The sequence below is a fragment of the Sturnus vulgaris genome, chromosome 3 (genome assembly GCF_052056855.1).
Source record: "Sturnus vulgaris isolate bStuVul1 chromosome 3, bStuVul1.hap1, whole genome shotgun sequence".
In the NCBI taxonomy this organism is placed as follows: Eukaryota; Metazoa; Chordata; class Aves; order Passeriformes; family Sturnidae; genus Sturnus; species Sturnus vulgaris.
Genome location: NC_142245.1, coordinates 36929423 through 36956377, shown reverse-complemented (window position 1 = coordinate 36956377; position 26955 = coordinate 36929423). Strand labels below are relative to the sequence as shown.

Genomic DNA, 26955 nt, shown 5'->3' with positions numbered 1-26955 from the left:
CATTCACACAGATTATACATCTTTAGGTATGTCAGTTAGATGTATTTACCCTATGTCAACCTTATTTTATATTTTGGCCATGGGTAAAGGTTTTAATTAGTAACAACATAATAGTGACATAATCTGGAATAACAAGGCTAGCTGTCAGCAGACCAGTCCAACAGATCTGAGAGTAAATTCAAATACAAAAGAAAACCAGCAAGAAGTACTACTGTGAAAACATGGAATTATCTGAAAAGCACAAATGGTTCCCAAGGTCCTTGGTATCTCATGGCTTTCATGGCTTTTAGTATGGGTCCCAACCTCTCAAAGTATATTTTATAAGTGAATGTGGTGTGGGCATGGGAAAGGAAGAGTGTGAGGAAATGGTAGCTGCAAGCTGCAGGAAGGACATTAGGTTCTTCCCTAGATGATGTGCATTTTGGGATACAGAGGCAGCAGAACCCTGTGTTAGGAAGGCATGCCTGGGGACAGGGTGAGGCACAGCCCAGTGTGCCTCTGCTGCTGGTTACCTATGCAGACCTAAAGCTGAGTACTCTTGGCCCATTCAGATTTGCTCCCAAAATGTTACCTTGCTTCACTTAAGACACCTTCTTCAATTCAGCAGCTGGTTTGGCTGGAAAAGTTCTTTAACTTGCTCAGGCTTTTCCAAATTTGTGAAGAACACATCACAATTTAATTCAACAAATATTTTTTAGAAGAATGAGCAAAGGTAAAATCACAATTACAGTGCTGTACCTTTGAACCTCAAGAGGAAAATTTTTAAATACTATCCTGTGAGTGTCTCCTGTTCTGGTGTCCATCTCAATGAAAGTATAAACAAGGATGAAGATGAAGGCCACAACACCAACAGGTGCTCAAGGACGGTGGAAACAAGACAGACTTGCAGTAAGAAACCCACATACAAAAACACAGTTCAGTGTCTAGCTCTACCCACTTCTCTCAAATTTCTTCTAGCTGCACCAGAAAATCAGTCTCATCTGGTAAATGACTGGTAAACAAACAATAATTGCTCTGCCTTCTGTAGAAGACTAATCTTGTCTCCAATCAAATAGATATCCCTTTATCCTCTCTAAACTAGAAGGTTATCTTTCCAAATTAATCTTTCTTTCCATGAGAAAGACAAATGTTGAACACACAGGATGAATTTGAAGATTCAAACAACAAAGCATCCAAGACTGTAAAATTTTGAATTTGAGTCTATATAAACTGGATCCAGAAAGAAGCAGAATAAAATAATGCAGTGCTAAAATCCTGCATAATTTTTGGAATTCCAAAAAATGAAGAACGCCTGTTTCCACAGAATTTGCCTATGCCCAATGAAGTGATTTTAGACTATTACACTAAATCACCATCCCTAAGGGTATTTAAAAGATGTGTAAACACAGCATTTGGGGACATGATCTAATGGTGGACTTGGCACTGCAGGGTTAACAGCTGGAATCGTTGATCTTAGAGGCCTTTTCCAACCTAAATGATTCTATGATTCTAAACATTTTATCAAGTATTACGTGAAAATAATTTAAAAGAATCTGTACAAAGATGAAGAGCAAACCAGTAAGAACCAGAACGATGAAAATTAAGTGCATGACCTGACTCCTCTTACATGCAAGAGTATATATAATACTTGGAAACCATAAAAAAGTTACGTTTCCATGAGTTTCAGTTATTTAAATCACAACACATTCTGACTACATAGGACAACACGGATTAATAAAATGTAGCATCACTGAAAAATCTTTGTATCTGAGTGTTAATTAAAATCTGGCTTCTGTATTTTGCTTTTCTGAGTAGTTGCTACTAAAAAAAATAATTTCATAGCTCACACATTGAAGTATTTGCAATATTATACAACTATATAGGATTCAAAGTAAATTAATTAAAGCTATATCTACATGCTGTGTGTATGTATTTGCAAACATGCAAGATGTAGGCAACAAGATTTTAAAGGTTTCATTTTTGTAGAGAGTGCATCCCCTGGTCACCTATAGAATTCTCCAGTGCAGTATTAAGGCTCATGTTCTGACCCTACTGGTTTGATTGCCCAACTTTTCAAACACTCTATATTTTTTAAATATAGAGTTAAAATGTTTTCTGGATTAAAATTATTTCATGGTTCAAACTCACTGGAAGAAAAGCCTACAGAAAGACAGTTTTGAAAGAAACTTTAAATTCTCCCCATTTTTATGTAAACCATGAGAAGAAATAGTAATAGAATTAAAATTGTATTTTTGCCTCAAAATATCCTCATCAGGAATCTAAGTAGGGTTCCAAAGGTAACTGAAGCTTGGATGCTTTGTAACTTTTCCAGGCATTCTTCGATTGAATTCCTTGTACGTATAAAACTGAATCACCTGTCACTAAAGCTATTCTATCTGCAAGGATATAAAGATTTCAAGAGTCGTTTCCATGTCTGAACATACTTCACAATCTTTCTGACATTTTTCTGACGAAGGACTGTTTTGTTTATAGATGGGTAAGCTGACTCAAATGTTCAATTAAATATTTAAAGCCCATCCATTTTCTTATACTCCTTCTTACTGTTCTTTTCTACTGTATCTACTTTTGCAAATAAAAGTAAGTAAGCTTTGTATGCTTTCCAACAATGCTACAAAGACTTAAATTCAATAAGTACATTATATGATTTTTCTCTATCAGCAGCTTCCATTCTACAGCCTTTGTACTTACTGTGAACTCACAAAAAAAAAAAAAATAAAAAGAAATGTGTATAAATACTCCTATTCAACACACGATGGAAAAGTGATCAGTAACCTCCAATTTTTCTACTTTAAAAATGCCTGGCAATTTTCGCTGTCTACAGCAACCACCATTTACTTCAGCTCCAAATTCAACACCAGTGCATGGCCCTAATTCTTTATGCATTTTCAGTATTTAAAAATATATGTATTTTCCCTATTTTTAGGTCAAAGATATTATCATTAATGAAATTCCATTTTTTCCTATATTTTAATTCAGATGCCTTATTAACAGTTCTCCATTCTGTGAAATTGTAGAATGCTTCAGCTCAACTTCTACAGTCATAATTAATGTTTTCCTCATATATCACATAAATCTTGATATAACATATATGTTACCTGGCAGATCTTCCTTTAAATAAAATAATTTTTTTGCAATGTCTTCATCCAATAAGGTGTCTTACCAAGATTCCAAGAGGATGGCCTCTGGATTTGTAGGTAAATTAGATGTATTATCTCTATGCACTTCTAACTAAAAACCACAAATCATGACCCTTAAAGCTCCCTATGCAGACTTCACTCTCCAATTCGACTGGTGGCATAGACTGAATCTCAGCTAACAGGGAAAGCATCTCAGTTTGGAAATAAAACTTCTCTCTTATTCCCAAGAAGGGAACAGCAAGTTAACAACTATTTTTATTCACTCACCAATACAGTAAGGACAGCACTGTCCCTTTCTCAGAACAGGTCTCTCACAGGATACTGGTGGGCAAGACTCAGAGTAGCATCTAATCACACCATCCATGCAAATGCAGCTAGTGCAGACATTGGGCTTCCAGGACTCAGCTGTCAGAAAAATATCTCCATCATCGTTTTTGCAGTAACTGGGCATGCTCTCATTGCTTGATGGAGAGGGCTGAGTCTCATCTGTAAATATAAACAGTTTAGGTTATTTAACTTACAGTGGGTATCTTCTCTCATCACTCCTTAACAGAGGGTTCACTCTTGAAGAACACAATGGAATTGTTACACATTGGCTCACTCCTTCAGAAGAACTAGAAGGACAGAGCCTCATGCCTCTTCAGTCCTTATATGGCATGAAGACCACATGAAATGCTCAAGCATTATGCTTATTTACACCTTTATTGAGTTTACTCAAAAAAGAAAAAAAAAAATAAAGCAAGAAAAAATAAAAAAGAAAAAAACTTGCAAAAAGGAAAGCAAAGAGAAAAACAATCACTTTCAGAAGCAGCCCCTCAGAAAGTGAATGCTCTAAATTGCATGGTGTATAGGAATTCATCTCAAACAAGAGAGATTAAATTTTAAATCTAAAACCTGAATCCCATCTTCTACCATGTCAGCCCAAGTCTTTGAATGACACAAAATGAAAAGCTATTATGCTGCTGTCACCTTCACTAGTGGCCTTAGATGAGCTAATTATAAACTGTTGAGAAACAAATGGAACTTGATCGTGCTTCAGCCTGATGCCAATGGATTGCTTTAATTCTCATGCCCATCCATGGGGGAGACATATTCCTGCAATGAAGCTGTGCCTTAACAGACATTACGGATCAAGAAACAGGACTAAGAAAAAGAGAAAAAAGGTTTCATAACAGCACTGAGATCAGGTTCTCAATCTAACTGCATTAAGCTGTGAGACTAAGCTTATTATATAGCCAGTGAGGAAAGATGAGCTCCTCTGAAACAGTATTTTGAAGTAAGCAAAGTTCATTATGAATAATGAAAAAAATGTAAGTCAGGAGAACTGGCTACCTTGTTCACTGAAAGTATTTTGTCAGGAAAAAAGCCCCACACACAAACCCAAACAAATACTTTGTAGCAAAACCTAAAGGCAAAATCTAACTTCTATTTTTTCCTGAAGTAAACTTTTAAATTTTGGTTTTAATAAAGGCGTATTTTCTTAGTGAGTTTACATGCAATTCATAGGTTTTTACTAAATTTCCACTGCAATAAACTCTCTCATTTTCTATGTAAAATAGGAATTTATGTTCATTTATAAATGAATATCTTTCCTTGGGGGGAAAGCAAATGCTGTTATCTTCTTGACAGTGTTAGGGAGTCTAGGAGGAGTCTGGCACACCTGCCAGGCTGGAATGCTTTGATATTACTCAGCTGCCTTCAAATCACTCTCAGAATGAGACCATGTGAAGGTAAAAGCAAATAGAAGTATTTTTGAGACCACATCCCAAATAGACAAGGTAGTAATAATTTTTTTTTTCTACAGAAACCGAGGTGTGTAGAAAGAAAAAGAAACAAGCCTGTATCTACCTAACACTTTGCTTTCAAAGTTTCTCTAATCCTTACGATATTTCATAACCTTTCAAAGGATTCTGCATTAATATACATTATTGGATTGCCTTCAAGATTTTCCAAGTTCAGGGCCACAACTCCCCTTTGCACATAAAATCTCCCTTGCACACAGTCAAATTTTGCATTTGAATTAAAGGGCTGCAGGCTGTCACTCCAAACTGCTGAAGAACAAAGGCACCACAACAACCACTGAAACATCAGACATCCTCAGATCAGGGAAGGGCTCTGATGAAAGCTGGATGTCAGCACATACCTGGGCACTGTGGACAGCAGGAGTCCTGTGTGCGGGTGGGGTTTTGGCAAAGAAGAGGTGGACACACTTCAGTCTCACACAGGACACGTCCACTGTGGCATGTGCATTGTGTGCAAGAATCAATGTTCCATGTCTCCCCTTCTACAAAGTATTCCCCACCAGGAGCATGACAGATTGATGGACTGGTGAGCTCTGGCTTCTGCACTATTATTTCATCTGGGATAAACAGAATTGGAAGATAGGCAAAATCAACTGTGAATCTTTTAATTAACAACTGTACACAAGATGAAAAATTTCTGTTATTATTGAGAATACATATATAAATTATTCTTAATGAAGCTCTTTTGACTTTATGGCACCTGCATCTCATGAAAAATGGGAAATATATAAACAAGAAACAAATTAGGAATCAGTCTGAATAAAGACCAGTTAATATAAAACAGAAATAACTTCAAGCATTCTTGGCATTTCAGAAAAAAACAAACTTGTGATTTAGGAATTCCAAGAGACAATTGTCATTATCCGAAAAATTTTAATGATCAGACAGTTTCTTAACTGCTAAATACTAACTTCAGATATAGTTCCTGAAAGGATGGATAAGTAAGCTTCTCCTCTGGGATTTTGGAAGTCCAAGGTTAAGTTTTCCAACAGATATGTGTCTATATCATCTGCATCATTAGATGCTACATTATAAAAACAACCAAACAACCCCCCCCCCCTAAAACCCCAACCCCCCCAGAAAAGAAAAAGCAAAACACAGAATTCCCCCTCCCCAGCCCCCTCAAAATGCATAAGCACTTAACAATGGTGGAAGTGTTCACTGTTTCATTAAAAAAAAGAAAAAAGCCATATTTGAAAAAAACAATATTTGATCCAAGGAAATGTGACACTGTGTAGCCTCATCCTTCGAGTAATTATAGCTCACCAAATGAACCTTACTTTCTTTCCAAAAAATTAATTACATCACCTCTGCAGCCCTGGCTAAAACATTCACCCTGGCAGTTTACAGAACAAATTTCACCTCTTTCATGTTAAGGAAAGAACTGAAAATGTTTCCCTTATTCAGCATGAGTGTCCTCCAGCCTCTGGGGTATTACAAAAAATGGGGGAACTCTTCACCTCTTGGTGTTTTAAAAGAAAAAAAAAAAAGAAACCTATCTGGTACCTTGAGTGTTTAAGCACTTACCATCAAGAAAAGGTTATGCCACCCTCCTCAGACTGCTTAAAATCCTTTGAAGCATATCTCACACTGGGGGCACAAGGACAATAATAGTTGCCTCCTTACCATGGTTGTTTTGGACTTGGAGTGAGTCCACCAGCTTTTGCCATGCATTATGCATATATACCAAGATGCCTCACACACCATGTTTTTTCAGCTGCAGAATTCATGAGTTTGAAAGCTACAGGCTATAAAGTGAAGCTTTAGGCTTATAAGTGATGCCCTTCAGCCTGAAATCAACCCATTTAACATTAGATGTCTAAGTTAGGTGCCTCTGTTAAGAACTGAACCTCCTCAGGTTTCCTATGCTATGAATGGAGGAGAAGAAAAAAGTGACTTCTTGCTAATTGCTTGCTAAGTGCTACATCTGGAAACCACTTTCTGAAGGCGCCTCTCTCCTACTTCATTATAACGGTGCCTAGTGTGAACATCATCCTAACCCAAATATCTTGGTTAAGGAGAGAAAAATTAAGGGTACAGCAGCTCCTCTAGTCATTTAGGCAGGCCAAAGCTCACAAAGTGCTTGTGGCTTCTCTTCATGTTTCTAGCACTGCTGTTCCCGTCTGGAGAATGGCGTTTGTGCCCTCTGCTCTGAGACACTGCCATGTAGAAGAAACACCACTCAATTGTTTGCTTTCACTTCCCGAGAATGATCAGTAGAACTCAAGGAAGCTGACTCTGGCTGATCTTACTCTATTCACAAAGTACCTGTGCTTTTCTTTCAGGGAATGATTTTATCTTTCACCAATATGCTTATGCTATGCTTTTCCAATTGCTTACATTTATGAACCACATACACGATTCAGCAGCATTTACTTGAAATAAGATTGCTAGTCTGCTGCCTTGTCACTGTTAAAGTTTTATTTCAGCTGGAACAATGTATTACATGCAGTGGAATCTTAACTCACCATGGCAAAGGCAACACTAAGATTTCCTGGAAATTTTCTGAGTCATCTCCTTTGCATTTAGTTTTCTGCGAAGTCACAGGCCTGTTTTGCTACAGCTCATTACTGTTCCCGATCAAAAAAGCACAACCAGATAGCCCTGCTGTATATGTTACCTACTGCTCCCTTAGCAGCACTGATAATGATGTATCACTGCAACTGAAGTGGCACAAATGTGCAACTATATTACCTCAATAAACAATTGGTTAAATAAATACACACTTTCTACATAGCATAGTTCTGCAAAACACTAGCAATTAATGGCTTTTAAATCTTACAGGAAACCTTTAAGATTTTCACAAGCGTTGCGATGATCCATATAAACCTCTTAATATATAGAAACATGATTATAAAGGACGTTTTAGCATTCAAGGTATATTTTGCTCTGCTGAAAATTTTAACTAAATGTGGAATTTAATGTAACCACACTTTTTTTTTTGTGTTTGCAAGATGATCTCTGAGAGCTGCCGCTTCCCTGTTGATAGGTTAAGAGAGCAATTCCAAACCCAGTACATCAGGACTGCTAATTACTTCACCATCCTTATGGCAGATACATTTGAGTGACATGCTTACAGTCTCACAATTCCAAACTGCATTCCAATCGACTTAAAGCCATGATATATATTTAACATCATCAGTGGGCAATCAATATGTTGCAAAATAAAATCAGAATTACATTTCTAACATACATTTCCAAATATGAGACCTCAGTGGAGAAGAAAAAAAAACACACACAGAGACAAATCTGGCCATAATAATTCCTAGACTTAATGTGTCTTCTTTAAAATGCTGTTTCTGCCTTAGCATTGTAAGGGTTTACACCAAGTATGACTTTGCTTACACAGAAACTAGGTGACCAGTGTTTTGAAAATAGGATTGATGTGAGACAGAGAAACCTATGCAGACCCTCTCCCTTGAAGGACTGGACACTGCTGGCTAAGCAACTGCTCTTTTTATAAAAGAGACCAACATTGCTGGTGCTCAGAATCAGATGCTGATCTCACCTACAAGAAATGTACAGTGTGAGATAATAGGTTCTGCTAACTTCATAGTGACCTTCCACAAACTGAATATTAGGCTTAGGAATGAATTTAGGCTTGGGAATGAATTTACCCGAACTCACTCTCCATACCTAAAGTAACTAGCTGCTGGTCAGCTGAAAGACCAAAATGACAATTACTCTTAGTTGAATGCTCTGAGGTGTTTCGTAAATCAAGATGCACGAGCATGCTGACAGTAGAATGAAGTCAAGGATGACTCTTGGGAACCTAACAAGAGAACTGCTGGAATTGGAAAAACCACCATACATTTTAAATTTTGAATCTTGTTTGTTTGTATCAAACAAAAATTTTATATAAAGACTGATATGTTAACCCACTCATATGAAGTATATCATCCCCTAAAATACTATACAAATACTTGTGAAAAGGCTGAAAGAGACAGACCTTTTAGAATCTTCCATCTTTCTGGGGACTTAATGAATTTTTCCAGCCACCACAAGGTATGACCTGGATTGGAGATCATCATTTGTCTAAGCAATCTAAAGAGACTGGTTATCTTAGGTCACAGGGATGATGCACTCTTCTCTGTCACTTTCAGAAAGAGGATCTGCTTATTTTGCCCCCTAGGATTTTCTGTTCTTTACAAAGAATTCAAGGAAGTTCATAATTGCTTATATCCTGCCAGTACTGTCTTACTGCTCTGCTGTTTATTGAAGCTTCATGAGCTTCATTGTTCTTACTCCTAACATGAGTTCCAATAAAGTCATAGACAATATCACTGTATTACAAATTAATCTAATTAGCACATAAAATACTGTAGGAACTGTATTGAAAACAGAGGGCATTAATCTTACATTCTACCCATACTTTTGCATATTAACACTTATTAAAATTGTATTGGAATGCAACATGAACTGTACTTGGCCTTCCCTCTGAAAGTATTGAAATAATCTACTGTTGGTGGCATAGGAGCCTCCCCTCAGAACACAGAATCATAACGTTAAGACATCTGTTTGTGTAGCTCTTTGAGGGGTTGTAAAACATACATCAGGAGATACATTTTAATAAAATTCCAGTTCAAAATCAAAAATGAAAATGTAATGGCTTATTACAAAACTTGCTATATTGGTAACAGACTAGAAACTTTTAATTACTTTTACTAGTTTAAAGATTCCAATGTGTCAAAGATTAACATGTTAGGACTCACAACTGCATATGCCTTAAATATGTAAGTTCCCATTTTCCATAGCTGAGAAGTTAATGACAGCAACTCAGCATGTTACATTAGGGCATAGAAATCCTCATCTCTGTCTACTACAGAAGTATGCATGAGATCATTTTCATGTATTAAGAAACGGAACACAAGTGCAATGAAACTCGATTACAAAGCACGAAGAAGAAACCATGTGTTACCTGGACACGATGGACAGCACTGCCCTGGATGTATGGTGGGGTTGCCACAATTGGGAACGGGGCAGGTGATCAAGGCACACATTTCCCGTCCATTATGACAGTAACATTCCCTGCAGCCATCGTGCCAGCTCTCCTCGTTCTCATGCCGGCGCCCATCCATGGACAGGCAAGAGCCCGTTTTAACAGGAGGCATAAGAGAAGCTGTTGCCTCTGCAAAAAAACAAAGAAAAATGAGGTGTCCTGATAAGCATCTGTTGCTTAGGAAGACTACCTGGATTGCATTTATTTTTAAAGCACGTATAAGACCAAGTAAATAATAGATCTTCGGTTTACACTTAATATAACACATAGGAAACAAAAGGTATACTGAAGGAGACAATAGGATGTAGTAGAATTTCCTACAGTATTTCCTGTAGTATTTCCTTGGAAAATGTAATCCCTTCTGTTGAACCTATACTTTTTTTAATCAACCAGAAATGTAGTAGTGTCTAAATAATGTAAGAAAAAGGAGAAATTCAATGGAGGGAAATAGCAGATAGCATGAAGCATACGTAAAATGAAATACTTAAATACTATAGCACATTAGAGTATCTATAATGTATCTGATAGCAAGTAGAATACAAAAACATTTAAATGAGCTATGGATGGTCTTGCAAATGATAAAAAACTGCAATCAGGTGCTAACAGGGTAATGGTAGATATTGGAAATATTCCATAAAGTACTTCCTGTGAGAAATTATTTGTTTGTATTACTATGATAAATGAGATATTTAGAAGAGAATGAGAATTTCATCCCTCATTTCTTTTAGCTTTTACTGCAATGAGAATGCAGTAGCTTAGTGACATTATGCTTGCACTCTGTCAGAACATAAAGGCAGTTGGTCTAGGGAGGATAAAGTTTCATTTGTATCTTAAGGGGTATTTAAGTGCTGCAGGATTCAGCCTCAATATATTCTTTGTTAATCAGCAGAGTGAATTTAGAGCCAAACACTCCCTCATCCACATCACTAATATGATGAAGGATGCAGGATCAGTTTGTCAGTGAACTGACTTGTTTTCATGGCATGTCAACCATGTTCTGCTGACATACATATAAGGTTATTTGTACTAAGTTCTTAATTTAATTTTGTTTTAAAAAAGGATCATGTATGAGAAATAGTAATGTTTACATGTAATTTTAGGAAGTGTTCAGCTTTTTTGCTTGTTCGTTTTTTGCTTGGTTGGAGTGTTTCTTAGTGTGGTTTTCTTTTTTTTTTTTTTGCATACTAGTATGTAGGTCAGCACTTCTTCAGCTGTGGCAGATCTATCAAAGACAATCTCACAAGCAGATGGTATAAAGTTAGGTTGAGGCACATTATCAGACTAGAAAGCCAATACAGGAAAGTTACATTAGTATACCATTTTGTGAACCAAACAAAAATGATGCATTAGGATAAAATACTTCTGAGAACAGACTTCAGCCTGTTGCATAAACAGAATTACTATGAAAAAACTTACATTCAGTTACTATCATACTTTAGCATCAAAGTATTTAAATTATGATTTGAATTAATATCACTGGAATACTAGTCTATATTAAAATGATTATTGACACTCAGAAGTCCTAGATAGTAAGACTTTGTTTATTTAGCAAGGGGAAAGGGTATCTGAAACAATCAGACTTTTCTTCCTGAAATATTCTAAAGTACATTCCATAATTTGGAGAAACATATGTAAGCAGGTATTCAAAATTAAGTTCACAAACTGAGATTGTAATTAAAAATTGAAAATTGAAAACAATTAGTACGAAAGTTAATACTTGAAAAAAATCTAATGTGTAAATACAAAATGGGAGTAACCAGCTACCAAGCTGTATGATTGAAATGATCTGAGATACAGGAGTTCACAATGAAAGGAAGTGTTTAATGTGATACCACTGCAGAAGAGGCAAGTTTAATATAAGACACAAGTACAGAAGCACTGTAAATTTAAATACAGCACTATTACTTCTACTAGTCTTAAGCTTTTACTATGGCTAAAGTACAGTATCAAATTTTTGAACAGTGATGAGAAACCACGGTAACTGGGTTTGTTTGACTCAGAAACCTATTTCCCACTCATTGTTTATAAGTCTCCAGCTTCAACCCCTTAAATATTGCAAGAATTCTAAAGGGAATGGTGCTTAGCTGCTCCATATGTCTGCTAAGGTCAGGACAAGAAATAACCAGTTCAATGTATATAAAGGGAGGCAGTAATTTTAGAAAATTCATTTGAAAATGTCATATGTTTCTAACCACAGGAAAACACTATTTTAGAAAGGTTTAGTTTTTCTCTTTCTGTTTTGTTCTGGTTTTTCGTGTCTTTTGAAAGTGGAGATTCTTAATAAATTAAATCTTAGACAAACATCTGTCAAGGATTATCCAGATACACTATTTTATGCAAGGGCAAAAAAGTGGACTCTCAGTTTTTCAGAGTACTACTCCAGGCTGTACTTCTGTGGTTCTACTTCTATTAATTCTAGCATAAGCTATTTCTGGCAGCTATTCACAGGCAGGGGATTTACCCAACCCTTCCTCTTACTTAAAGATTCTAGGTCAAAATTTCAACAAGGACTCACATTTTCCCCAGAACATACCAGTGATTGCTCTAATCATTCTTTGACAAAGCAGCTAATGAAGTGATGTTGAAGTGATATGCTCATGGCTTGGTACTTTTATGGTCATGAGAACAATAAATACTGCTTAGAGACCGATCAAGTTAATTTCAAGAAATAATTGTGTATGTTTAAAAATCCTTACTTGTTAGGGAAAACACTTAAAAGTGTGCATACATGTAATTAGTGACCAAAGTTTATAGTCTGGGAGGCAATTATGCTACATCTAAGGGAACAATACTTTGTGTCTATTTAGTCACAGCACTATGACAATCTGGAAGTGTTCTGATTGTGAACATGGAGGCAAATGACAAGCTGAGTGATAAGAATTAGCTCAATGGGACACCATTCAGCAGTTACCCTTTCTTACTTAATTTTTAAAATTTTAATTTCTAGTAAAGGTCATATACTGTAGCTTATGCCAATGAAATCTCTGCTTCTCACGTCTGCAAAATACATTTATAACATTGCAACTTTTATTTTGCTAGAAGTCTGAAAGTTTCTTAAACTGTTTGAAGTCTATTATGTTAAACAGGAAAAAGACAATGTTGGATATTTTTGATTCATATGATTGCACGTTTGCCTTCAGCTACAGGGGAGTGACTTCAAAAACTCATACACTTTCTTCCAGTGTTGTGTTCCCATAGCTTATCCTTTTACATTTTATAATTTTTTTTTTAAATACAGAAGAAATGGCAAAATGTTAAGAATAGGGTCATTACACAAAACAATGGGAAAGTAATCTAACTTACTTGACTACAGCTAGAAATCAAAACACACAAGTAAGAGTCAAAGAAAATAAGCATGAAAGAGCAGTTAGGATCAGAGAGACACTGAGAAAAACAAAAAAGTTATTAAATGCAGCACATGAAGATGAAGGAAGTCTGATACCCAGACTAATACAAAACATAATCTGAAAATATAGTAAAGAAGAGACATGCAAAAAGCAGCACAAGATACAGCAGACAACAAATGAACACCTGGTCTCAGTATCCACCTTGAACGTGGTGGTTACAGGTTTGGGATGTGGTATGTGTGAAATTTTTAGCTTTAGAATACCATGTCCTTTCTTATGGGCAGCTGCTCTCTCTCTACCCATTGTTCATTAAGATTGCCTGAAAAGCATCCAAGAAACAGCACTCCCATTTTAGGTGATATACTGGATATCTACAAATCTGACACTTGTTTGTAAAGAAAAGGCAATGGTGAAGAAGCCAAGATGAACATTACTATTGAAAAAAATGCTCTCAACTAGCTTATTATTAGTAGTTGCTTATTAAGAGCCTGATCCAATTTTTAGAAATGATAACAGACTTTTTATGACTTTGTAGTGGGAGATGAAAGCAGAGCTGAAGCATTCTGTTGAAGCCAAGATGAATAGATTATAAAAAACAATACACTCCTTTGAGCTATGTTGAACTGGTTTCCCCCTCGTTACTGTATTTCAATTTGTAAATATTCTGTGCAGTATTGCTTTTCTTCCACCCTGGTTTCCATGTGCTTTGAAAACAAGTTGTAGTTAGAGGTGGAATGCACTGGCACGTACCTCTGCACTTGCAGATAACACAGCCGTGACTGTTCTGCTGGAAGCCCAATGGACAGGATTTACCACAAGGCAGGTTGGGACACTTCTTACACCGACAGATTTCACAGCCATGCTTGTTCTTCCTAGATAAGCAAAATAATTTGCAAAAGGTCAGCAAGTCACTTTAAATATCGACATCTTTAAAGCAAGAGCACCTCCCCTAAGGAAGTGACTGATGAGCAAAGAAAATTATTGTTAATTGTTGCCCTTAGATTCAGTGATTTTATGGGCTTTACAAGTCTCCATCCCTGGCAAGTGATCCCTCCATTCAGTGGAGCCTATGCTGAATGTTTCCTTGTCTTTTTTTCACAAAGGCAGATAATACTATTCAAACTTTTGGCACAGATGTATGAAACAAAGACATGGCAAGTTATAGAACATTATCTAGGAGGATAGAGGAAAAATAAACTATTATGTAAATCTCTAGAAAGCCTGGCTTCAAGTTGTAGGAATCTTTATTTAATTTTTAGTTAAAAGGCTGACAATAATGAATTGTCATACAATAGAGTAGAGAATGAAAGACTTTGTCTTCCTATCCCATCAAAAGGAATGCTTCTTTCCATTACTGTCTAGAGCTTTCAAACAGTGAGCTTTATCTAGCAGATTTTTTCAGAAAATTATGAAAAGGTTTTTGGTTTCTTTAAAGATGCACAAACTCAGTATTTCCAATTACTAACTTTTAACAGTCTTTAAAAAAAAACCCTACAAATATGATGATTACTCCTTAACTGTTCACTCTCTAATATACTTTTCTTGTAATATTTCCTTCTTTTGTGTCCTACTTGTGATTAAATGTTTACATTAAAATAGAGATTTGTCCTCCATTACACCCCATGTTTTTAATGATCACAACACACATGGGAGTCAAATAAATGATATTTTAAAAAAAGAATTGGGCACAGTAGCAGCAAACTGAACAAATATGCTATACAACCACAAATCGAAATAATTTCCACACCAAGGTAAAACTCAAAGTGAAATGATCCCAAAGTTGTTCTTGCAACAACTTTAGCCCTTTATACTATAAACAGTTCCATAAAAAGATATCTTTAAATGTTATTAATTTCAATCAGTGTAATTATTCATGTATTTTGTAGAGAATGACAAGATTAGAGTGCTCATTTCCAATTTCTAAAAAATTATCTGAAGACTTTATTAAACATTCATCGTTTAAAAACACCAGCCATTGTGAATAATAAAATTACATTCTGCATGTAAACTCAGAATTTAAATTGAAAACTATTTTCCAAAATGGCTTAAAAAGGTTTAAAGTTCATACATTTTTCGGGTGCACAAAAATGTATGGGAAAAATCATCCCAAAGACAGGGTTCCTGAAAACACTGGCATCAGCTTGAAATCAAGTGGTTTTTAAAACATCTTACACTTACAACTACCATACTGTGCCCATTAAAATGTGCTGTCATTTTTAAAATGCTTTTGCTATATAGTTCACACAGATTTTCTAATAAATCTGTTTAGCTCTAGTTAAAAAAAAAGGAAGAAGAGCGTGATTCTCTGTAATATATATAATATATATGGCATCTCTATATATTTTACCAGTAAATTTTATCTTTCATGGGTTCATTCCATGTTACTGCCTGCTTTTCATAATAGTTTAATTTCTACCTCATGACAGCAGATCTTCAGATAACATTCAAATGTAAATATTTTTTTTAGGATTGTCAATGAAATTTACCACATTTGCAACTCCTAGTGTTTGATAGTAATACTCTTTAAATTTCTGGTTCATTTTAGAGTTCTCTTTGGCCCTTGTTCATAAATGTTGCAGGTTTTTTGATAGCCATCTTTACTGTGGTGTGTCCTCTTAGTACACTGAGTAGTAAATGAGAGAGGAAAACAAAGAGATTTTAAATTAAGGAGTCAATAAAGTTATCTTCAGGTGTGTTTACTTCAGGAGTGGCTGAGACTTATTGTCAGTTTCGCGGGTGAGAGAAAGTAGAACCAGAGGGAAGTTACAGAAAAGGAATCCTGTAAAGAGCAGTAATTTTAGTCTCTATGTACATGAGTTTAATATATTGACCTACAGAGCATAATTACAATTAATATATGTGATTTTTCTACTTAGATAAGATTGTCAAAGCGTGCCAAAAGAATTTCAAAAAGCTACATGGAAGAGATATTACTTGTAAGTGGCTTTCTCATCTTTGTCAAATTCTTCAAAAAAACTTAAGCACCGATTTCCTTTTACAATCTGCTGGTTTTGAGTTTTGGTTTCTAAACCTGTCGACCAAAATCCATTTTGAAGAATACTGCACTCCCACATCCATTTCCATTTCCCTGCGCTTCCCCCCGCTTTGCCACAAAGCAAGCCCAGGTCCGTATGCCTGGATTTTGGCGCGTTTTCAGTGCCCACGGGCACTGCGTGAAGCGTGCTTTCGGGATGAGAATACGTACAAGTATCCAAAGGGACAGTACTTGTCACATACAATGGGTTTGCACTTCTTGGGCCGCGGCCGGCACTGACAGATCTCACAGTTGTGGGCGTCAGTCTGGAAGCCGAAGGAACAATCCAAGGAACAGCCCGAAATGAGGCCGGTGCACAGCTCCTCCCCTGTAAAGGACACACACACCTTATCACAACAGGAAAAATGTTTATATCAAACACATCCTCAGCACACCTAACCTTCTGCTCCCTTTCACTTTGTAACTTTCTTAATACTGCTAGGCCTTACCTTCAGACTGTCCTGTTTTTAAAATATTTGACAGAATTCTCCAGTAACAGCCCAAACTGTATGAGCAGACACTATAGGATTCTTCAGTTCCTGTCAGCAACTTGGGCAGTACCACACAAACTAACAGGATTCTATGAACAGATGCACAGCCAATGGAGTCCAACATCCATCACACCACTAGCTTTTAATAATACATCTGAAATAACACATAATTGCCATGCATTATATGGGTATAGTAGGCTTTTCTTCAATATAGATCATCTTGATTTTTCTTCTACTTATTTTAAATAAATACTGAAAGGGTGGGATGTATTAAAAACTTGTATTCTTTATGCTGTTTGCTGTCAACTTGACTAATATCTGCTTTTTAAAATATAACTACAATACCCTAAGATGTGATTGAAGCTTAGAGATGCTAGACTAAAAGATCTGTCTCTTGAAGTCCAGTACCAACTTTTATCTGCCTTTTGTGGTATAAGAAAGATGTTGAACTGCTGGCATCTCAATTTTTCTGGTATAGAGATAAATAATGGTTATTATATCCCCTCTCATTGCAATTTACTATTTTGAGATTGATCAGTTTATTTTTGCTCTTCTTGAAAGAAGAAATGCCAGAAAGACCACTCTTAACATATTGTGGGATACACTGTTCTTTTATTGGTTGTAGAGATGTGAGGAAACAGAAAATTATGGGGTTTTTGAAACTAAGGATGCAAAACACAAGGGAAAGAAATGACCATTATTAAAATAGCCCAAATGAGATCAAAATAGAAAAAGAGGGAAATATAATTAAGATTCTTCAATAGAAGAATATGATGGGTGATATCCAAAGGCTTGACTTTAAGAGTGATATTTAAAGGATGGCTGATCTCTAGCTGGAGCATCCACACCACTACCAATCATTGGTTGTACAGAGTTCAGCTGAAGATTATTCTTCCACATGTGCTCTTCAACTGAGAATTGAATACCACTTTCCTTTAGGGGGATGAACATTTAGGGACACAGTTTTTCCAAAGAGATCAGTTATTAACATTGACTTATTCTCTAAAATGGTAATTTACTGAAGGAAAACTACAGAAGGAATCTTGCTTTACTTAAATGTTTCCTCTTCTGTTTTTGTAATGTTGCATTTAAGATTCCAAAATATAGACTTAACCAGATGTGGCTAAGCCAAGTGTCTCTTTATCTATTGTACCAAGGTAATGCTCATTTGGTAAAGAAGGCATGTTCCTTACTGTGTCAGACTGAGACCAGAACCTCAGAGAAAACCAGCAAATTCAATGCCTACTTCTGAGGTGGAATTTGGGCATGCAAGTGCAATACAACATAAGAGTCTCCTTATCACAAACAACAGTGCTCCGTTTAAATACAATGAATATAATCAGGGTCATGGCCCTGACCTCTCCACTTTTATGCAAATTTGGTGTCTGAAGCAAAAAGGGTGAAAGTTTGGAGTTGTTTTTACCATTCAGAATATAGAAAGAGAAATGCCAGATCCTTTCATAACCTCTAGAGATTGCGTCTGGAAGCAGAGAATCAATACCACAAGATTTAATAATTTATTCTTGGTCAGATCTAACCTTTGCACAGCAAGGGTAACCCTTGTTTTAGGTTCTTGCTTTAGGGAGATACACACATTCAAAGATCATAATGAAGTTCTACACATTTTTGGAGGATTAAGTCAGGCTGATCTACAAAGAATACTAATCTTTTTAATATGTAGCCACTAAGGCTGATCTTAAAACATTATTACACAGAGGAAACTTCGATATTTTTCTCTGGTAAGGAGTGAGTTATGTGTAATGCAAAGACTTTTCTTGGAGCAAGTTAAAATAATGAGAATTTGTCTTTCATTTATGTGCTTTTATACTAGGATGTTTGTACAGAATTATTCCCTAGCAACACACAGCAATAAAAAAATTAACTAAACTTTTCATTAGGCAAGACTTTATAAAGTAGTCATAATTTTTAAAGCTAGGCTTGAACTTTACAAAGAGCGTATGGAGAAGTACACTAGGATATCTCCAAAAAAGAATTAAGCCCAGTTATGACTTTGATATAATGTCAGTTATATCTCCTGCAGACACTCAGAACTGATCAATGAATAAGCCTGGAACTGCACAGGTCGAACTGAGCAGAGCCATTCCTTTTCCTGAAGCATACTTTGTCAGGGAAATGAAATATTTAAATGGCTGTCTATGAAGAGCAGGATCAGGAAGACAGGTGAAGAAAAAAGAAGGTACATATGAAAAGGCATGGAAGAAATTAATAGGTATCTTTAAAAAGCAAAAGGAAGATCTGGAAATAACAATTAAAAAAAAATCTAAAAAAACCCAGAAAAAAAACCATTTTCTTTTAGCTGACATATTTCTTTATCTTATTTGACTCCAGATTATCTGTTAAGGAGAGCTATCAAAATACAACATCCATGTTTGACTATGAAGTTATACAAGATGGTAAAATAATGATGCCTCGGAAAACCACAGCCAAATACTTTGTTTTCAGTCTTCTATTCTGCTTTGATTTGGCTGGTGAAACTGCTTTTCAGAGATGCAAAACAAGTCTGTTACTTGTAAAGTTAATATACTTTATTAAAAGGTTCAGGATGTCTAAGGGCAGTGCTACAAAGCAGGAACACATCCCAAGTGTCTCTCCCAAGTAGCTCATGATGTTAAATATACTTAAAACCCAAAATAGTCATCTGACATACTAACCAGGAGATCCAATCTCGAAGCAATATCCTCCTTACTTAATCCTTCACATAGTGAGCTATCCTCAAAAGAATTTCTACTTTGTAAGTGGCCAAGACAGAAAAACTCTTCACAGCCTTGAGGTGGGTGACTAATAATCACCATTGCCTCTCAGGAACAGACAGTAAAGAGCATATGAAAAATCATCAAAAGTCTGGCTATGTCAAGCATAAAGGTAAAGTTTGCTGAAGTCAGTACAGACAACTGTTCATGTATGGTCTGTGTAGTGCTATGTCAATGTTATGTATGAGGTGATCAGAATAATCTCCATAGACCTCTGCTCAGTCTTCCTAATAAGATGCTGAAAATTAATTCTGAAAACATGCTTTTCGCTGAAATTAATGTTATTGCACTTAAATTTCTGATAGTATGATAGTACAAACTGTGGAAATAGATTTTAAACAGTTTTTAAAAAAAATTCTCTCAGAAGAAATGTAGTGTCATGAAACAAAGAACGTGAGTTCTGGTCTGCTTTCTGAATTTACATCTAATTATCTAAATGTCTCCTATTAAAACATTAGTAAAAACATGACAACAGCAGGTAGTCTCTAAAAGAAGTACTATCTGGTACACAAAGTTTATATCTGCTGCATAGGCCTGATGAAGAGCATAGTCCAGCAATTTAAGCCAGGTATCTTTTTCAGAAAATTAAGTGAATCACCAATGTCACAAAGTGTAGCTATCAGAGAAAAAGAAAAAAAGGATTGAAAAGATTGCAAACCTAAATATTCAAATATGTATACAATTGTCATCCTGACAATTTTTCTACAGCCTTAGCTACTGCTTTAAATTTATCACTACTAAAATAATGACTAATTCATTATGAAAGGATAAGTAAAACCAGATTTTTCACTACGGTTTTGCATTTCAAGTGACATATACTAAGGGACAAGGAGAACTAGCTCATGAAAGTCAACTGCAATGAGCTGAGGAAATTTATTATGACAAAATGTTAGGAGGTTATTTGTTTGAGGGTGTTTTCCATCTCTGCTTCGACAAATTTCATGAGGAAACTGAATCCTAAATCGTGAATGTATTCGCTGAGAAGATAGCCAGCCCCACCTGGTTTAATAACTGCTTCAAAAGTGCATCAGGGCAAACAGGCTGAAATGACAGTATAGCAAACATTTCAAAAGCTAATGCAGAAGAAAACTACTATTCAGAGTTTGACAGAACTGCATTATGCACTTGCACATCACTGCAACTCTAACAGAATGGGATTAAGCTTCTGATCACATAGTATAAGCTATTGTTTTTGTTTTTGTGACTGATTAGTTATACTGACATCACAGAGGGAACTAAAGTGATGGTTAGACAGGAAATAGAAGACTACAACAGAAACAAAATGATGAACAGGAAATCAATTAAAGGGAAGCCATCTCTCATTGTGCTGCTTAGGAAAATATGTGGATGGAGAGTAGAGTTTCACCTGTTTAGTAGAAACACATTCATTAATTTTTCTTATAAAACATGAATTGTCAATAAAGTCACGCCAATACAGAAAACAATTTGCACGACAAGCTCAGAGTTCAGATGCAAGATATTGGATGATTCCAGAATTACTGATGAGCTTTGACTTTAGGAGAAGATTAATGTGTTCCTCAATGTCTCAGGCTCATAGAACTGTATTTTTACTTCAAATATGTAGCTTTTTAATGCAACTACATGAGCTGAAATACCACATAAAATGCTGAAAGAATCAAGTACAGTAGAAGGTTAGGACACTCAACATGGAAAGGTTTCAATGAAATGAATCAATGATGCTGTTAAATAGTCTCCTGCTTACAACTAATACTCACTTAAGGACTAACAAGCACCGAGTACTTATAGCACCGAGTCCCACCCACACAACAAGACCATGCAGTTTTCTTTGCCATGTGCAACCACGACTGCAAAAGCAGCAGCAAAGTCAGTTACCAGCAGGTCCTGTGGGTTGGTCACAGTCCAATCACAGTCTTCACTAGTCCTCACCACAATGGCAAAAGCTACTGCTTACAGACTTTGAGTCCTCTAAAGACTGCAGGACCAGCAAATACTTTGTTCTGTAGTTTGATACAATTAAGCACATTATATGCTGCCTTGAATATGGGAATTTCAAATTATTAGATTCATTTGGATCAATTTAACGTGATGCTGTTGGAAAAAATACAAGCAGAAAGAACAGCTGAAGATGAATTAGTCTTCCAAAAAACCCATTTGTGAATTATTAACAAATAAACAGATATTGGTGAGGTATGAGGGCTGGTCACCATTGTCCATAAACTCCTTTTAAATATAGTGATTTCTTTCCCCACTCTCTCCACACACTTACAAACCCTTTCTCACATGCAGACTATAATAAAACAAATACTGAAAGTTTTGGAAGAGCATTCCTCTTTTTTTAAGAGGAATCTCTTTGGGATATGGAAGATGGGACAACATTGTAGAAGAAAGTCTTGAGAATTGATGATTACCAAGTTATGGTGAGCACGCTACACACAAACTATCTGGTCTTTTAAAACTTTTCCAGTAAGTATCTTACTGTCAACACTAACATCAACTCTAGTTTTAAAAGATTATCTGGTATCTGTAAAACTGATTTGCTGAAGGAAAGAAAAGCATGTTCCAAAACCACCATGTAAGAGCAGCTGACATGCTGATGTGACCTACTACAGTTGAGGTTCAACCTTGCAAACAAGACAACAAAAACATTCTGTCCCATGATATGTTAGCAATGTCTGCATTTGGCAGAATTAACTTAGCAATGGAGTATTTCAGATACAACACAACCTTTCCTTCTCACGCATGGCATCTCAGGGGCAATGCATCTCAAAAGGAATCATAGTCTTCGTCCTAAATTCAAACCACTGTATGCATGATTTATTCCTGATTTCAGAGTGCTCACATCCCTACCTCACATGAACCTATGAATATTTGGAGTGTTATAAAATATTGCCAAAAAAACCACCTAAAAATAAAATTCAATTCCATGAATTGAATGTTAGCTCTAAAAAGGGTCTTCTGCTTGACTTTCTAATAGCTTGATTGTAGTTCCAGCTCTTTGTTTTTAAAAAAAAAAACCTTTCTTTTTTCTAGCATATATATGGTATTTAAATACCTCTAGGCTCTTTAGCTGGGATATTTATCTTTTTCCAATATATGATTTTACTTATGGACACGCTGATGTTTGTATCATAAGGACTGAAAATCATCTTACTCTAAAAAGTTTTGAAAATGCCTTCTCTGTTGAAATACTTTTAGTTTTCAGTCCTGTAATTCATAGTTGAAAAAAACAACTGGCAGAGAATATTAATAGATACATGACAAGGATTATGTCAGTATTTCAACCTGGCTTAGGCTGGTGTCCATTTTTACAAATTTGTAGCATGGCTACACAAAGCTAGCTACATACCTTTACCAGTATTATTTTCTTGACGCTGAGGACAGATCATATCAGGAGAACTGTTTCACAGCACCTTTACAATTAAGCACTCCTCAGCCGTCCTCTCGGTGTGGATTGCTACTGCTGCTTAATCTTCGGGGGTGGGGATCTGGGGAGGCAAATTTATGAAGGAGAAAACTAGGTTACTTAACAGTAACTGGAATTCTCTGAATATATTGCCTCCACAGATCCACACTAACCCTCCCTCCTTTTGTTAGACTTAAATCATGATTCACAAAAGCTGGAAAAAAATGAAGGGACTGGGCGCTGTGATGCTAGAGAACCCTGTTTAAAGAAATCATCTTGTGAGTCCGTTGAGGCAAATTAACCACTTGGATATGTGCTCTAAACAAATCTAGGATTCACAATTAACACATGAATTCATGAAAATGAAATTGTAGCAGTGATATCTCAAAGGTGGAATTACTGTAGAATGATCAAGCTTCAAGCACACTGTTTTTTTGTTTTGTTTTTTTTTTTTCCACAAGTCAAGCCAAGTGAAATTCTTATCTGCTTCTGTTGCACTAGATATATTGTAATCTTCAGAGATCCTGCCAAAGACTTATTCTAGAGACAATACAGATAATATTTATTTGGAATGAGTTGTTCTTCATAATTCCATCCTCTTCAGGGAGCACTTCCAGTATCTTGCACATGTACTTTGAATTAGTACTTCTGTTCTACTAAGAATATGCACTTTTTTCTGATCTGAGCCTTAACATTTTAGGAAATGTGCTTCATCCTAAATTTTTTGTGGTTGTATTTCATTAACTGAAGTCTTGCATGTAATAGCTATTCCCTTCTACATCACTGCAGAATAAGTGAAAGAAACAAGACATCCTTTTTCTGTCTTACAGAATTACTCCAAAACTAATATGTGCTCTCCTTAGCACTAACAAAGATTACCTGTATTTTTATTTTATAACTTTCATTTTCCACGGAATTTGTTGTGAAATCAAAGTAACACTGGAAGACAATTGCAACTAAAATAGAAAAGTGTTACCTAATTTATATTTTACTTTACTATTTCCAGGAATTTTGCATTGCCTGAAATACATTTTGTGTGATTAGCATGCAATCACTGTCTGACGTCCTTTGACATAGAAATAAACACAAAATACGTTTATTTAAATGGGAAAAATGAACACTGAGAAAGTTTAAGGGTTGAGAACACACACCCCTAAATATGGACTACTTACAGAAATACAGGAATGAAATATTCAAATTTTGGCTATAAGATTGAAATGTTAGGACTCCCAGCTACTTAAGAATTACCACACAAAAACAAGGAATTGAGATGTGTTCTCCCATTGCAGTCCCTGTAAAGTTTTCTTAGGCTTTTTCCCATCATCAGTCCCTGTGCTTTTTCAGAGCCTTAACAGTTGCTATTTATAGACAGCCTGTAGCTGTACCTACCAATCCTGCCTCTGAATGCCTACACAACTAAACAAAGACCCACATTGTCAAACCTGAAGTCCATGCTGGAATTTCACTCTGTTTCATCAGCTACAAAGGGAGATGGTGTGACTTGCCAGAATATTGAGGACCATGCTCTTGGTGTGTGCTAGTACTGACTGAATGATAATGCCTCCTTTTAACTCCATGGTAGAAAACTCGTTCTTCTCATGAAAGGAAAAGGCACCAACACTTCCAAAGTTATTTCTGTGTGTATCCACAGGATGTGTTTTGGGGAGAAGGTGGTTTCATGTTGAGAGGACTGTGCAAACACATAATATACTAAGATTTCTTATTTTTAAATAGTGATTGCATGACTTGCCTTGACAGACAAAAGAGACCATAACAAAGTGAAAGGTGATGCATTACAAAGTCAGGCAAAACATCTCATCTCAGCCTTCTCCAGTTGCACCTCTCCATAAGGAGTCCGAAATTATTGAAACTGGATGACAGCTGCATCTTGAAACTGCAAAGGTAAGACTTCTAAATGATGCAAATAATTTTTAAAATTGACAGCAACACTCAAATTTAATTCCATTTTAGTAATTTCTGAAATGTTAAAAAAAAAAATTAAAGTCATACATGCTCACAGTTATATCCTGAAGAGTACTACATGTTCAATTCATTTGGGTAAAACACTAGCCTCAGTGACAGGAGAGATTCTAAAGGGTTTTTTCCCATGAAACTAATCCAGAGAACAGACAAGGCCTGCACTGCAGACCCTTGCTGAAGAATGACTTTGTGAGCAGCAGCAACTACCTATCAGATTTTAAATCCTATGTTGCTTCCATCACCAGGCATTATTTAATATGCCATTCATTTTCCCTGGGGCAAGAGGAGTCCTGCCACACAAACAGCAGACCACTGATCTTCCGTAAGAACTCCTCCAAATGGATTTGTCTTCCTAAAGACTTCATTCCACTCCAGTTCTCCCTATGAAAGTAAAGGCCTAGACACTCCAAACACATGACCAATTGCTGCACACTACAATTTTTTTTCTTACTTACTTTCTTCTGTTTGTGTTTTGCTCTTGTATCGTCTTATACCATCCTACTTTCTTTCCATATCAGTCTATGCTCACTGCTTTTTTTTCCCCCCCTCCTTACTGTTACAACTGTGGTCTGGCTCTGCTACTTTTAAAAAATATTTTATTTTACTTTACAGCTGGTATGTTTTCCCTATGTGTTGCTACAACAGGTTTTTTACATTCACTGCAGAAACAGAAGGATAAAAGACAAAATAAACTACTTCTATTAAAATAATATTCTAGAAATGTTTTGATTTGCTTCTTTCTTCCTTCTCATTCTGTAAGTTGGCTGGAACCAGGAGGGATAGACTTAAAACTAAATTACAATGATGCACCAAACAAGTTTCATTAAACTGTACTTACATAATCATTCCAAAGAAACTTCTACTTATTTCAGGCAACATGAATGTTAGTGAAGGTAATAAAGAAGAACAAATTACACCTTCACTCTATGCTCTTCTACTTTATCATTTTGCTTTTATTTTGTCTGAAATAATTGAAGTATAAGAGTTATCTAAAGATAAATTAACAAAAAATGAAACTTTATTGGAAATAGATTCTTAGAATTTGGATATGATGACTTCAAATGATAATGTGGGCATGGGAGTTCCCTTACTGAGGTAGTTATGTTTGACTCTGTTGAGCAGCTTAGACCAGCAAAAAGCAATGGATGTAGTATAAAGATAATGATGTTCCCAAAAGTCCACATGAGTCTACATGAGCTAAAGATAATACATGTTCTGATGTCCTTAAGAGAACCAAGACAAAACTGAACGGGTTTGGACATTAAAGTACACAGGATCTCAAAACACAGAGAGTTGGCACAGTACATTCTCAGCATATTTGACCTAAGACTCCTCTCTTCTCATTTCTCACACACCAGAGGAGAGCCTTGCAAGCAACAGACATTACTTGACAGAAAAATTCAATTTCTGTCATTTTGATTGATAACCACCAAATGATGAAGATTTCCAAGCTGTTATTCTTCTTCACTTCCTTAGAAAATAAAGGTCTCCTCTTTCTAAATGACTGAGACTTTTAAGCAATCTACTAGTCACATTATTTAACTGAAAAAAAGAGATGATAAATGATACTATTAACTTTGCTCCAGACAGTTTGCTACCATAAAATGAAGAAAATTTCAAGCAAATCTAGCAAGAGAAAAATTCCCCTGAATAAGTTCATATGCACTATTGCATCAGAAATACTCTAAGCAAGAACATCCTGAGACGGGATTTGTGTCCATATGCAGTCTGGTAGCCTAGGACAAAACAAATCCCCCTTTGGAGTGATGTGTCTCCAGTGCACCAAACTGGAGGGAAGGACTGCACACACAGGCACAGATGATAAAATTTTCCAAGTGTCTTGTTTGTGTCAAACTCCTCAGTCAATTTAATAAAAACAGAAGGAGAAGGAAAATCAAACTACAATGTTAAAAGCAGACCCTAACATTTCTCATGTTTTCCTCAGGAAGAACTAAGTAAGGCAAGTATGTGATAGCTTGGATGCAACCTAAGGAGTCATCCTTCCACAA

At 36.0% G+C, this 26955-nt stretch overlaps 1 protein-coding gene across 4 annotated transcripts in view; it reads right to left on the bottom strand.

The window, feature by feature from the left end:
- The window catches only part of CRIM1 (cysteine rich transmembrane BMP regulator 1), a 173887-nt gene that overhangs the window by 7303 nt on the left and 139629 nt on the right, over window positions 1-26955 (bottom strand). For all 4 annotated transcript variants that reach the window (XM_014876733.2, XM_088161354.1, XM_088161353.1 and 1 more), the window contains 5 exons: window positions 16491-16647; window positions 14036-14157; window positions 9858-10067; window positions 5281-5496; window positions 3405-3623 (listed from right to left, as the gene is read on the bottom strand). In XM_014876733.2, coding sequence (XP_014732219.1) covers window positions 3405-3623; window positions 5281-5496; window positions 9858-10067; window positions 14036-14157; window positions 16491-16647 — 924 coding nt within the window. The remainder of the gene's footprint in view (window positions 1-3404; window positions 3624-5280; window positions 5497-9857; window positions 10068-14035; window positions 14158-16490; window positions 16648-26955) is intronic.